Raw genomic sequence first — 15,172 nt, forward strand, 5'->3', positions numbered from 1 at the left:
GCTCCTGTACCCCCAGCACACCCCACCTCATCCTGGACAGCACTGCAGCATCCCTGGGCTCAGCTCACACACATTTTCCATTTTTTTTTTTAAATATCCCAGTCAGGACATTCAAACCTACAAGAATAAAAAGCAAAACGCAACACGGATGTGAATTTTTATGATGATGTTTGTAGCAATACTTCCAAAACTGGCTTTGGCTGGAGCACAGAGAGCTGGGTTGTGCTGATCCAGGACCCACAAGACACACAAAACATCTGTATTGGAAGAGATGGGGTTTTCTCTATGTTTTTACTGTCTTCCTCAGTTTGTAACCCCACAGCTCTGCTGTGAYGTGTTCTGAGCAGTCCCAAGGGCTGGTTCCTCCTCAACAGTACGTTTTTGCCACTCTGAGTTTTTACTGCTTATTTGTTGTAGTTATATTTGAAGGAAAATGTTTGTAAGACAAAAAGTATTTAAAAAAAAAAACTGTCTGCTAACAAACCCAAACACGACAACTGCTACAGCCTAAATCTCAAATCAAGGGKTTTTTTTGAGCATGCAAGCAGACAGAGTTCCAGAAATAATCCCAGCACTAATTCCCAGGGAATACAAGTTCATCAGGACAGAGACCATGGATGATGCCTGATGATTTTTGTTTTTCTTTTTTACGCTTTCTGTACCCTCTATGCATCCCCCTGYACCCCTTACCCTGCATGTTTGTAATCCCTGTACCCTGATGTTCCAGCTCAGTTCAGGAGTTCTGCTGGGCAGAGACCAAACATCCAGAGGAAGGAGTCAGTGTGCCCTGTGCTATCTTAAACCCGAGCTCACCCTTGGGTGAAGCCTTCTGTCCAGAACATTCTGTGTAAACTGGGCTCTGGCCTCATCCAGGGGAGGATTCATTAGAATAGGGGGACATCACTGCATTTGTGAAGTTTCTTATTGGGGAACCCTAGATAGATATGCTAATTCCTGAAACCTATAAAACTTGTATCCGTTCTATACATGGGTGTGCATTCTGCCATCAAGTTGTGCACCTGGGATCCCAAATACCGAGGGAAAACCCTTTTTATCCCCTTAACCATGTCTGTGTCATTATTAAAAACTGACCTTTCAAGGCAACATGGAAAGAAATGGAGGAAATGAGATGTTGGAGTACATTTCCAAAGCAATGCCATGGCCGTGGCCAAAGGGAGCACTTGGGGTTCCCAACCCCAGCTGACAGCCCAGCTGCCTCAACACAGACCCAGAGCACGGGTCCAGGGGCTGTGCTGCTCAGGGKGCAGCCTGGGRACAAGGCCAGGCTTGAGCAAGGCTYGGSTGGTGAAGGAGATCAGTGATCCCAGGCTGATTCCAGTTCTAAATCCTGGCTGTGCCTCCAGCACCACAGCGGGGAGCGGCGCTGCCGAGGATCCCAGCAGGAGATGAGATAACACCCAGGGAACCTTGACAGCCCCCAAACACCTCAGCCAGGGCCCCCCAAACCCCTCACCCACCTCGTGGGACCCCGAGGGTGCACAGAGATCAGCACCCAGCACGAGGAGAGGATCCTGCCCCTCTGAGACYCCACCTGCAGAGCTCGGGGGCTGAGCTCCAGAAGGACGTGGAGCTGCTGGAGAGAGTCCAGAGGAGGCTCCAGGATGATCAGAGGGATGGAGCAGCTCTGCTGGGAGGAAAGGCTGGGAAAATTGGGATTGTTCAGCCAGGAGAAGAGAATCTTCAGCYTGACCCAACTGTGGCCTTTCAGGACCTAATGGGGCCAACAAGAAAAATGGGGAGAGACTTTTCACAAGGGCCTGGAGTGAGCACAGGGGACAATGGTTTCAAACTGATGGAGAGTAGATTTAGGTTGGATATATGGAAGGAATTGTTCCCTGGGAGGGTGGGCAGGCCCTGGCACAGGGTGCCCAGAGAAGCTGTGGCTGCCCCTGGATCCCTGGCAGTGTCCAAGGCCAGGCTGGATGGGGTTTGGAGCACCCTGGGATGGTGGGAGGTGTCCCTGCCATGGCAGCGATGGAACTGGGTGAGCTTTAATGTCCCTTCCACCCAAACCCTTCTGGGATTCTCTACAGGTCACTGAGGGTCACCTGCCCGTGTGGGGGTTTGTACAGCAGAGAATGTCACCAGACACATCCCAAAACCCACAAACTCTGACTTTTGGGACAATGACTGCACACCCAAGCCCAACAAACCCAAGACAAACATCTCAGCAGCTCAGAGTTATCTCAGGGAGTTCCCTTCGGTCTTCTTTAAAAGGTGTGGCTGTGAATGAGCCAGGAGGCGCRGGGGATGAAAGGAAGGGGGAGTAAGAGGTTAATTGGATTCTGTTTGAAGAGGGATTGAGGTTGGCTGAGTTTTTTCAGTCAGCAGCACAGAGTGGAACATGTCACTTGTAATTGAGCTAATGAAACACCTCTGGAGATAAAAAAACACAGGCTAAATTCAGGCTTGGCTTTAGAGACTCGACGTTCATTCACTACAAGGTTATGCAGAGATGGAAGGGCTTTGTTTGAGGGCAGGGGGCTGGGAAGGGAAAAGCAGAGCTGGGTTTACTTTGCAAAATCTGCTTTTYGTCACTCAGGGCTGCTGGAGTTTGGGGTAATTAAGCAGAACTGGTTTGCCACGGATGCTCTCCCAGGACAGAACTGCCCTCTGCCAACATGAAAATGTGATTTTCTGTGTCCAGCCTCTCCCTGCTCTAATGGCATTAGATTTGTTTTCTATAAATAGGCATTTTGCTCCGTGGTTATTGCTGTGGAACCACACATGGCTCAGCCACTGCCTGCCCTTTTCCAACACCTTTTTGGTGGCTCCCAGTACAGCTCTTTGCGTTTGACAAGGGTGATTAAGGGTTTGTTTCTCAGCCCTCAAAACCGTGACAAAAGCACCCCTGYCCCAAAGCCAAACTCCCAAACATGACTCGACTGCAAACAGGGGAACCCAAAGGCTGAGTTAGTCTTTTTTTGTGAGAGATTTTAATAATCTGAAATTACCTTATCTTCCAAGTCAAGAACAAAAMCTTTGAGAGCAAGGTATATCATGTTAAAAAATAAAAAGGAGACATTTTCTGGGTGCAGTTTCAAAAGCATAAAGGTGTTTTGCACAAAACCACAGSCTTCATCTTTTCAGAATGAACCACYGACTCTGAATGAAAGTCACTTKCTAAATTAMAAAGTTGCAGCAAAAATTAGTTTCCAGTTTCGCAGGTTTTATATTCTTGCTTTGGGGATAATTGCAATAATCCAGTAGTTTCCTTTCCAAGACACTTTCAGAAAACTAAAACTCCACTTCTTCATTCCCCTCTGCCTCCCTTCAGGAATTTAAAAATAAAGTTCRTTTTAATGAGAAAAGTGAATGTGCTTGACACCCCTGATAAAAGAAACCAAAACCAATGCAGTAATGAGTTTAATGCAGTTGAATAAAAAATATCAGGGGCGTGAGGGCCTCGGTTTCTACACTTCTGTGCCAATCTCGGAGCCCAGGAAATGCTGGAATGGTGTGGCTGCACTCTGTGTCAGAGAAAGCAATAAGAAGTGCAGACTGACAGCCACGGCCCTGCACAGATCTGGAGAGCAAGGACAGGAGGAGGGTTTGTGTATCCTGGTGAGGGTGACACTGKTCAGCAGGAATTGCCTCTTTCTCTTCGGTTTCTGCTGCTGTGGTTTGATTCTTCCCTCTCCCTGCAGAGGTTTGATTCCTCCTCCTCTGGCTTTAGGCAAGGAGACAGGAAAGGCTGTACTGGTACTTCCATCCATGGAAGATGGGATGTCTCAGGTTAATTATGGGATCATAATTAAGGTGATGAAGGAGAGGAAAACGTGCCCTGGTCAGTGCTGTTCCAGCCTTTGTCCCTCCCAGTGCCCATCTCAGAGCTCTGTGCCTGCCAGCAAACAAAAGAGACTTTCTGAGAGCACAGGTCCTGCAAATGATGCTGAGATGGGAATTGAGGCTGCAGCTTTTTGGCACCAGCACCAGCACCAAAGACAAAACCACTTGGTGCCCAGTTCCAGCTCTGCAGCCGGGATTCGGGGAATTGCATCAACAGCAACTGATGGGGAAAAGCCCCCACTGCCCCCAGTCCAGCTCCCAGCTCTCCAAAGAAAACAATCCCGTTCACTCCTGCAGTGCTGAGACAAAGAGAAGCAAGGCCAGCAGCCAAAAGCACTCAAGGCACGGCAGCAGCACCGAGGAGCATCTCCAGTGATAGAAAGGCTGCTCAGCTCCCTCSATGAGAGCCGTGCTCCAAAGGCAGYCTGTCCTGGATTCCAAACTCGATCAKATCTGAGGAGCCMAGAGCTCACAGTTTCCCATTAAGTGGTATTAATTGCCCTGGTTGTGGTGTTCTGCAGTTGGASCTAACCCACTGATTCCCCTTCCTCTCCTGCTGCAGAACATCCATCACTTTTTAAAGGGTTACAAAAGGCGACAGGGGAGGCTCTGGTTTGTGTTAGTGTGATTGCTCTGGACTGTAACAAAGCACCCATCACAGCTGCCCAGCCACACCATAGATCAAGCTCCTCTAATCTTTTCATGTCTCCAGAGGGGAAAGCCAGACAAACCATCAAATTTAATCTCCCAGTGCTCTTCTGGCTTGGAGGATGTCACAGGCCACRTGARCTTTCACTTTGTCCTTGTTCCCTTCGAATCCACAGTAACAGACAGGAGGAAGGGAGCAGGAAAGGTGAGGAAGAACAGAAATGGGACTTTTCATGTCACTGAASAGCCAAGGGCAACATGCAGCACTCAGGTTCTCACCCAGGAAACCCAGGTGTGACCAGGTGGCCTTTGGGAACYCAACAGCCAAGGGTTTCATGGAGATCAGCTTTTCTCCTCAGCAATGAGGCTGCTGGGGATGAAGATGCTACACACATCCAGCACCCAGCTGGTGGAATCCAGCACAAAAGCTCACGGCAGCTGAGCAGGCAGGGGTGTTTCCTGCCCTGCAGGATTCCTTCAGTGCTTTTCTGATGGAATCTCTTCTATCTTGGGCAGTGAATTCCCAGGATGACCCTCACTGACCAGCACACATCAGTTGGTGTGWGACAAACCCATCTCCTGTAGGCTCCTCCACAATCTGCTTCCTCCTCTCCCTCTGCAGGCAACAAGCTCAGGGCTCGTCTGCTTTCCTGTGAAAAAGGTGAGGAGGAGCAGAGAATCAGCAGGTTTAATTCCTATCCCACATCCCTCCCTTAGTGCTTCATTCCCTCAATCAACAGGAGCAATTCAGAGAATCACAGAATGGYTTGGRTTGGAAGAGACCTTTAAGATAATCTGGTTCCAACCCCCTGCCATGGGTGCTAATTCTGGGGACACAAAATCTGCAGATTCCTTCCATAAGAGACCCACCCTGGCCCGGTTTGATACCCCTGCCTGACAATGGCAAATTATTCCAGGAGTCTGGCTCGTGTCTGCACAAACCCTTTGCWGTATGAACAGCAACTGCATCCTGCCTCATCACAGAGAGCTCAGGGAATGAGCTGGGAGCAGCTCCTGTCAATGCAGGCTCTGACTGCCAGTTCCACTCAGCATTTTCCCAGGTTTTTCCCCCATGAATCCAAGCCAGATTCACCCTAAAGCAGCATTCCTGCCCAGGRTGCAGGGAATGGGGTGGGTGCACAGTGAACATGGGCTTTCTCCTCAGGAGGTGGGAATTGGCCACACGGGAACCACAACGCCCAGGGATGCACTGCTACATGGTTTGGAAAAGGGATTCTAAGAGAAACTTGCACAAACTTGAGCAAAATTAAAATATTGAACCTGCCAGATTTTTAAAAATGAGCTGTAAACCTTAGAAGATAAGCACAATTTTGCCTCTAACACAAAGAGAATTTTTAAGAGCAATTCACTCTGTTCTTCTAGCAGATTTTTCAGCCTGTGCTTATGCTCAYTTTCTCAAAAGAGGCTGACCTGAGCATTTTTTTTTATTTCTTTCAAGCATAACAATTCCAAAGCCATTTCTTTTTGTCTGGCTCCTTCCTTTCTCTGTATTAATTTCAATTCAATCAACGAGGCAGTTGCATAACTGTTGTTTGTAATTGCTGTCACGTCAACCCTGAAACCCATCACTGCAACACTGAAGTTATATAAAAGGTTTTGTTAGGATTTTTGTTATTTTTCTCGTTTAAATTGTGGGAAGATGAAGCCCTACCCTGGAGAGATGTTTTGGTTTTCTGAGTTCTGTTGTCTATTAGTCTTGTGCTTTTGGTGTCTTTTCTCTCCAGTTTTGTTTTATGCAGAGCAAGGGTCTGTTTATGCACAGAAACTCTCCAAAACCAGCTCTGTGCACCCCATTAATGCACAGAAATAGCCCATTAAGGCTAGAAAATAAACTCTGCTGAGTCAGAGGAGCTACTGGCAAAAGTAAAGTTCACAAAATGGGTAAGCTCTTAAGGAACAGTTTAAATTTCTGGAAAGGCAGGCTATTTAAATGCTTGAGTGGCTGGGAYTGTAATTTGTTCTTCCAAAACCAGCGGGCTGTTTCCCTGCAGTGATGGAGCATCAAACCCTGTGGGATCATTTCTCCTTGTGTCTCCTCACTCAAACCCAYAAAAATGATCCTGGAACTGAGAGTCAGCTCCTCCAGCACTCACAGACTCATCGTGGTGCCYTTGAGCACTCCTGATAATCCCCTTTTTCTCAGGAGTTGCTTACCTGGGATGGAGATTTCTCCCTGCCCCCAGAGAATCTCCARGATCCATTTAACCATCAGTTTTCTGTTTTTCTAGAGGCACAGCAGTCAGGACACTGCTCACAGACCATTTGGATCCAAGGTAGCTTGAAATCAATTCTGCACCGCATACAGAAATGTTTCAAGCCAACAAATAATTAAGGACTTTATTTTGATGTAAGTGAATTCTACCCAATACTTACTGGATGTTCCTTCATACTTAAGAGCAATCTGTTTGTGGCTGATATTGCTGCTTMTTTTAAAAAAGTCTAGGCAATGTCAGACTGTGCAAAGAGAAAAATATCCTGAAGTACCCTCAATGCTCACTCCCTCCTAAAAAAAATACAACACTCAAACCTTGCAAGACCACAAAATACATCTGCTTCCTTGCAGTATTTTGTCCATAGTCTTGCCTCCCCATGGAGGAGAAACTTGTGCAGGGATGGCAGCAAACCACATCACTCYAAACTCGAGAGGAGCTTGTAAGGGCTAGAACAGAGTGAAACAAGGCTCTTTCTTGCTGGAGGTCCAAGTCTGAAACCCATTTCATCTGGGAATTAACCCAGAGCCAGCAGTACCAGCTGTCSCTGCAGGGAAGCAGCAAGGATGGAATTGGTCAACTGATGTTTTCATATGGTCCTTGTTCAAAATTCCTTTGGAATGAGCACACAGGGGTTGCGTGTGCGCCTTCAGGGGAACAAGCAGTGCTCTGTGAGAAGAAGCTGTTACCTTCTGAACGGTGGGAGCTTTACAAACACACATTTCAAGCCCCYGGCTTTGTGCAGGCATACAGGAGACTGGGAATGGGGTTTACCCAGATCAGTGAATGTATTCTGAAAAACACTTCCACAGAAATCCAGTGGTGTTTGAAACCAGAGGGGAGTGTGTGTCTAAGAGTCAGAGCACTCAAATTAACACACGGCTATGCTGAATTCATTTATGTTATAATTTGGATAGAAGAGTTCAGACTTCAACAGTGAGGTAAAGGTTTAAGTGAGATACACAAATAGATGCTCTGTGAGTTTCTCTTATCTTCACCTGAGACCTTGTGACTGAGACAAAGGCAACTCAAGCTCAAAGGCAATTAACTCAAGCCCTTAGAGTGGTTTTCAAACACACTGATCTCACTCTGGGTGTTTGTGGCCTATTTCTCAAGGATTTGTGAAAGGCAGCTGAGGCAATCAGGGCTGCTATCAGTAAATCTGCTATTCAAGCACTTGTGTCTGCTCTGAAAAACAGTGTCAACATCAACACATCCCCAACTCCGCATCGACTGAGCCCCATGACTCTGGGCTGTTGGAAAGGCTCTGCCATGGACACATTTCCCCTGCTCTGCACGCCCAGGGTCTCACAGCAATCAACAGTGATGATGAGTTAGCTCAGTACTCCAGAGATGCAGCTTGCAGAAAGTGCTTTATGCATAACCCAAGCCAGGTTTCTCTCAGCAGCTTCATCTTGCTGGGAATATCACCGAGGTAGGAATGGTGCAATGAGCCCTGGGACAACTCTCATCCCTGCTCTACCACATTCTCGATAGCTGAGTTTGGTCTCAGCTCAGACACTCTCCTCTGTGCAGARGAGATTACTGTCAGGAATAAAATGCTTAATGCTCCAAGGAAGCCACACAAAAAGCTTCAGCAGTKTGCACCTGCTTTGTTAGGATGGCTGAAAGATGTTTCACACTAACCATCCAACTGTGCTTTGGAAAACCCTGCTCAAGCCACTGGCCCAGGTCTCGCCATCCATTCAGGATGTGCCCTGACTGCCCTGCTCAGCTCTGGGTGCATTTACAGCTTCACCATCCACCCAGACTGCCCTGCTCAGCTCTGGGGTGCTCTGGGTGCATTTACAGCCAGACTTGAATTTGGGACGCTCAGCTAAGCACCACTGCAGACTCCAAATGGGGCTGGCATCAAAGAACTAAATTTTTTGCTTTTATGGGAGACACAAGCCTTGACCTCTCACACTGCATCCTCTCCAGAGCCCTCACCAGGATCTTCTCCCTCTTCCAATTATGCTCTCGGTTGAGACATTTGTCCCTAGGCAGGGTCCTCAGGAAAATGAGAAGTCAGGATTTAGAAACTCTCAACCYCTACCCAAGGTTCATCGTACTCTGCACCAGGGAGTGCTTTTCCATTTTGCTTCTCACTCCTGTAAGCCACTGAGCACAGTTTGGCAGCTGCTGCATTAATCACTGCAGCCTGCTTGGTATTCAGCTGGTAGGGGCAGAGTCACCACTTCAGCCAAGCACTTAAAAACCTCTCATTTTCCCAAGTTCTGTGTTGAACTCAGCTCACTCAGACAGGTGGGTCTGTAGGAGGAAAATGATATTAATTGCAAGGATTGTAGAAACAGCAGAGGTGGATTTGAAGTGCTACAACTCTGTTTTGTGGCTATTTTGAAGCTCACAGCTGCTGCTGCAATGACTGTCCAAGGTCCTTTTTAAACTTCTGCTTTGGCTGATTTGAYTAGGCTCCCCCTTGGCTTTCCACCAACATCACCCCATGGAAAGTTGGCCCCACCACTTCTGCAGAATGAGGTTAAAGARAACATGAACAGAAGGCAATGCAATATACAATGGAAAATGAAACAGAAATGTGGACTTTATTCTTAATACTCTTCACTCATGTAACTTCTCCAATCATTTATTAATGTTAATTTTGTTTTAAACTACCTTCCTCCCAGTGACAGCTTCAGCAYCAGTGAGTTCTCCTCATGCTCAGTTATTTTGGGACTCATTGTAAGCAAAAGGTGTGAGTGAATGTGCTCAAGGGACAGTCACACCTTCTTAGGAAGGCCCAAGTTACTCTGTTGTACTGCAAGACAAACTCTGGCAGACTTAAATAATGACACAAAGCAAAGATATACTCCATAAAACATTAATATTTTAATGAAAAATCTTAGCTTCATGTTTCTATCCAAAGACACTCAAAACTAGTTTTTCTCCCCCCTTAATTTTGACCTATAATGGGACCAGTTTGGAGATTTTTTTTTTGTATTTTGGAACATTTTTTTTTAAAGATTAAACAACCAGGCTAGCAAAAAGGTACCCAATACATACTTTTCTTATATCAAACAAGCTAGTATTTCAATACAATGTAACTATACAGAATATATACATTACACATATGATCACAAAGCAAACACTACAGGCTCAGAACAGATTTGAAAAAACATGATATTCACATTGATTACAATAACTCTAAAAATGATTGTAACGTTGAAACGGCACTTAGTTTACAAAAAAAGTCACAAAAATATATATAGCCACCAAGAACTATGGTTCCTGAAAAATACTAATAGCCAGATAGTATTATATAAAATGTGAAGTGTATTTAAACATCGTATACATTAAAAAACAAAACCAAAACCCAAAACCAATTCTGTTAGGTCAATAAACATGCCAAGTAATCTAGCTGTGGCCAGCATCAACAAGAGAAGCTGTACTGTGGATGAGATGATGACTGGATATACGGCTGGTGACTGGAGACTGGCACAGTTAAGGGGGTTTCACTGTTACTAAAATGCACAAAGAAGCCCAACAATAATTTAATTCACATTTTTTTCCCTCCAGCTTCTGCTTTTCCCTCTTTGGGGTTTCACCATAGGGCAGCACCTCGAGTGAAGGCACTGCAGGAACAGAGCAAGGAAGCTGTCCAAGGACTCGGTGTAGCCAGGGTTACAGGTCAGAATATCAAAAGCATGCATCAGCTAAATGAATGGTGAAACAAAATCACTCTTCTGGGGACTTCAGCAACCCTCAGGAAGACTGTAGGTACAGTTGCCACACAGGCTGGCAGCACCAGATTCCACTGTGGTTTTTTTTTTTAGTGCAACCAGATTTGTAGCTGGGACCTGTGGGACACTGAGTTACTGAGCTAGCACACACAGAGTGAACRAAAACCCAGAGCAGTAAGCACTGTTGCACTAAAAAAATTCACATTTGTTTCTTTTATGGTACATTTCCTCAAGTACTTGGAACCCACTCTATTTCCCAGGTACCTCTGGTGTGGCTGAGGTACCATGTGGCCTCAAACCCTCTTACCTGCCATCACGATGCTATGGGATTTATTATGTCTGTAGTTGGAGATGAGAACCCTCCAAAACTGCATTTCASCTTGTGAGCAAAACTCGAACGCAACCGGCCTGAATGAAAAGCAGCTGTTTTCCTTATTGTGATGGTGTGGAAGTTGCAATGGATGCAGGAGCAGCAGGTGCTCCTCCATCTGAATTCTCTCGTCCCTGCAGGGTGCACAAAGCTCCCGGTGGATTTGCATATAAAATGCTTCCTGGTTTGTCTCAGAGAGAGACCAGCACTCATCTCAGCACTCCCACACCCTGGGCTGGAGGGTGGAACCAGCAACCAAGAAGCAACTGAAGCCCTCATATAAAAACTTTAAACCATAGATTACAAACAATAAAATTTCATCCCGCAGGGGACATATAGGGATCATAGTCTTATAAAATATATCTGACTGCATTGGCAGCTATTACTTTTTTAAAAAGTTTAAATTCACACCTTTTAGACTCAGAATCCAGAATGTGAACCCAGAACCATTTTCAACAACCGAGTCTACTGATCTCTCAGTATGAGAGACTTGACCATGGTCTCTGCGAGCCTGACAACTGAACTCCAGCTGTGGGAAAMACCACTTGTGACTCTGCTTTGAGCASGGGGRTTGAACCAGATCAACCTTGACCCYTGTCAAGCAGAAATAGAAATGCTTACTAAATCATGGATTTTTCTGGGGAGAGGGRAAAAAAAAAGAAAAAAGAAAWAAGAAAATGCATCCCAGAATTCAAAATCCTCTGATAATGCACTGAAAGAAATTAATGTTTTAKGTTTAATCCCAAGTGTAGTTTAAGGCAAGTTTTCTCTATTTTAGTTATCTCTCTTGCTCCTATTTGGAATCCAAGCACATTAGCAACATAGATAATTTTAAGATGTTCTGTGTTTTTACATCTCTCTTGTGAAGAACACCAGCATTTCAAAGAACTGAACACTTCCAACAAGTTAGAGAGGAGAAATAAATATTTGCATTTAAACTGTATTCATTTCTATGGAGAAAAGAGATATTAACAAAAAACAATTACAAACAGGAAAATGAACAAGTAAACCCATCCCTAAACCAACCAAACAAAATCCTCCAAGAACTCCATTGTTCCTCCAGTTRAACCAGGTTGAAAAGTGAGAACTAAATGAAGATGTTACCCAGAGATGGGAGGTTGAAAAGACAATGTGCAACACACAATGCAGTGAATAATGAACCCCAGGCCTTGCCTTGTACCTTGGTGTTAATGATCCTTATTTCTTTCCAAGGAAGAACAGATCAGAACTATGAAGTCTTTGTAACTTTCCCCCTTCTCTTTGGTATTCTGAAAGCAATTTGCCTTCTGACTCAAAAATTTAAGTCTTAAAAATCCAATATCCAGATATGTCTGYTGTATATTTGTACCTTCCCACCACTGAACTCTTTAGCAAAACACTGAAGGGATAAAAACAATCAGATTCTAATGATCAGAGTATGTCCACCACCTTATACCTGACCACCTTTGATTGTTACATCTCTAGTCAGGAAATGTGGCTGTGGGTGAAGCACCTCTCAGAACATGAATCACAAAGGACTCTCATTTACCTGCATAACACATCAGGAAAAAATGGAAATGCTGTGTTTGAGTTCAGTGTCATAGCCCTCTAATTCAGGATAAAGCTCAGCAAAAGTCATTGTCATGTCTCACTGGCTTCTCAGAGAAATCAGAAGTGGAAGAGAAATGGTCTTTAAATTCACCTCATCTACAGGCACTGGGCTATTTCACAGTACAGCAGCCCAGAAAAAGCATTTCTCCTTCAAGCCCTTTTAGGATGCCTCACAAAGGTAAATGCACAAGACTGAATTGCAGCACAGAACTTCTTTGCAGCATATTTCTAAAACACCTTTGGATTTGGTGGAGAAACTTCATTCCAGCAATTTGGAAAGTACTCAAATCCCAACTGTTTTCACTCTATTTTACTAAAATATGTGGGTTTTACCTCAAAAAAGAAAAATTGCTTAAGTCACTGAAACACTTTAAACTCTTTCCAAAGGTCAATAAACTTTTTTCCTTACAAAAGCTGACTATTAATAGAAAGAACTCAGACTCAGAGCGTATCAGAGCTGCCTAGGCTGACTGAATACAAATTGATGTGCAATATAATACAACTTTTGTGTCTTCTGTTTCTTCAGGAGCAACCTTTCTCTATTCGTTTTATTTCCTCCTCATGTTTGCATAAAACAAATCCGGCCAGAAAATAACAATTTACAAAAATCAARACTCCAAACTAAAGGGAGTAAATCAGGCCTTTGGAATACTGAGATCAAGCAGTACCTACTCACTCAGCACATCATCTGTAGGCCATGGGCATTTGGCATCAAACACTGAGTTAACTTCAGAAGCTGKAAGAAAAATCACAGATCTCCTAATGTACTTCCTAATTTAGGTTTCAAAGCAGTACTTGAGCCCAAACAGCCTCGACCAAACAAGACTCTCTGCTCTGAAAATCCCACACCCTCCATTTGTAGCTTTTGCTAAATATGGAAAAATGAAATKGCAAAGATTTCAGTTTATTGCTTGCTTGAGCTGTGTGTGTAGCTGAAGTAATGGCCTTTAATAAACCGAGTTGGCAAGGATTTAAAGTGTTTTGAAACAGGAACAATTCATCATTGCTCTATAGGCTTTTTGTAMACAACCCCCTGTTGGTTAGAAAGCTGTCCTTAGAGAGAATAAATTGCTTGTTTYGTCCAAAACAGGCTAATAAAAATCTCTGAAACTATACATACATATGTATAAACAAAAAATGTGCAATAATGCACAAAAGAGCTTATTTTTCCCCATCTGTAAACTCCCTCTAGCTAGCTTTCAGATTAGTAAAAACACAGTGTGTATGTGAGGGGGCAGTGATCAGAACTGCAAATAATCTGGCTGTGGTTTCAGAATTTCAGTTTGGGAAAACTTTCATTTTCCTTTGTGGYTCCCCCTCTACAGATACAGTCAGGAGATATTTGTCAGGCTTGCATGGCTATACACTTTTCCATCATTCCCAGTTCCTGGTGCACCTTTAGACTTCCCAYGCCTAACCTTAGCTGGGCAGATCTGTTTGGGCTGTTTGATCAAATAGTTTCTAAAAGGACTGGAATAGAAGTAGGAATACCTGGCATTCATCTGGGATGGACAGGGATCATGTGTTTTGAAGAAGTGTGTGACTGTTCCTTTCAAAACTGCTCACCATTTCCAAGCACAGGGGCACAGTAAGCGCTTTGAAAAACAGCAGGCACCTATAGGAAGTGTCACTTCTTTATGCAGAAGATTAAAGCATCCACTCAAAACTACTCCAAACTGTTCAGTCATGATTTCCAAYGCATCCTTTTGTTTACCATTTGAAAAAGGTTTCCTCTGACTTCTTTCCCTTAACCAGAGGGCAGGCAGAAGCAAGAGAAACTTAATGAGCTGCTCTAACTGTGGAAGAAGGAATAGTTAAAGTGATCTGAATCAGTTGTTCTTCTTTAGAAGTATATCACAGCTTCCATGATGTTCTGACAAGATCTTTTTTTGTGCAATCAGTCTTAAATATTTTCACAGAAGTGATCATTCAGTCATGAAAAATAATGTAACATCTGTYGCAGTTTTCAGTTTAAAGCGTAGCTTACAAAGTAAAAAGGGGAAAATCTCCCCACTTTTTGTTTAAAAAAATTAAATTAAAATGTACAGGACCAAACACAGGCACTTTCCAAAGAACAAAAATGAAACCAAACCATGAATTATTCGATAGTAATAGATGACAGCTCCGGTTTGGGAGGGTCACCCGCGGCTGCCTCAGCAGTGGCGTTAGTCTTTGGCTGCTCTGGCACATCTTCTTCCTTCTCTGCCAACCCACCCAGAGACCCCAAGGGGAAAGTGCTTTCACAATTCTGAGTTGACGACACCTGTGAAATGACAGGCATTTGGACAGAAGAGTTGCTCTCAAAGCCATGCTCCCCTAGCTCATACTGCCCGAGGGTCTCCTCTTGTTCCTGGTTTAAGTAGTCCGGGACTAGGAAGTCACTAGAAGAGGGGTAAAGGACAGAAGAGAAATGTCATTTCTCACACGATGGTATCAGCTACATCACACAAGCTACACACTGCATTGCACAGAGAACAAAGGTACTCATTGCACATTGTCCAACACCATGGCAGTGACATACTCCACTAAGCACCACCACAGCTTCTCCTTGCAACACACAGAGAACTCCTCCAATGGCATCTATTTCACATCCGTAKTTCCTACACAGCAACTTGGTATTATTAGATTGTATCACCTTGATGAGAATGAAAGTTAATGTCTGGAACACATTTGGCACTGAAAACCTCATTGAAAAAAAGGGAGCACTCRGGCTTTAAAATAGAAACAAAAATGAGTTCAGCACTGGCAAAATGTGGCACTTCCCAATTCTGAGGTACAATAGAGCAGCAGCACTTCCCTCTGCGTGGGCAGGCTGGAACCAGAGG

General features: G+C 44.5%; 1 protein-coding gene across 2 annotated transcripts in view; it reads right to left on the reverse strand.

Moving 5' to 3' along the window:
* Positions 1–9,514: 9,514 nt before the first annotated feature.
* Positions 9,515–15,172, reverse strand: part of ZBTB44 (zinc finger and BTB domain containing 44) — a 37,358-nt gene continuing 31,700 nt past the window's right edge. Inside the window, exon 6 of one of the 2 annotated variants that reach the window (XM_057381659.1) lies at positions 9,515–14,728. In XM_057381659.1, coding sequence (XP_057237642.1) covers positions 14,446–14,728 — 283 coding nt within the window. In that variant the 3' untranslated portion in view covers positions 9,515–14,445. The remainder of the gene's footprint in view (positions 14,729–15,172) is intronic. The other variant, XM_057381660.1, reaches the window with a different exon arrangement.

This window comes from Malurus melanocephalus, unplaced genomic scaffold (assembly GCF_030028575.1).
Source record: "Malurus melanocephalus ecotype Western Australia unplaced genomic scaffold, MMel_1.1 scaffold_520, whole genome shotgun sequence".
NCBI lineage: Eukaryota > Metazoa > Chordata > Aves > Passeriformes > Maluridae > Malurus > Malurus melanocephalus.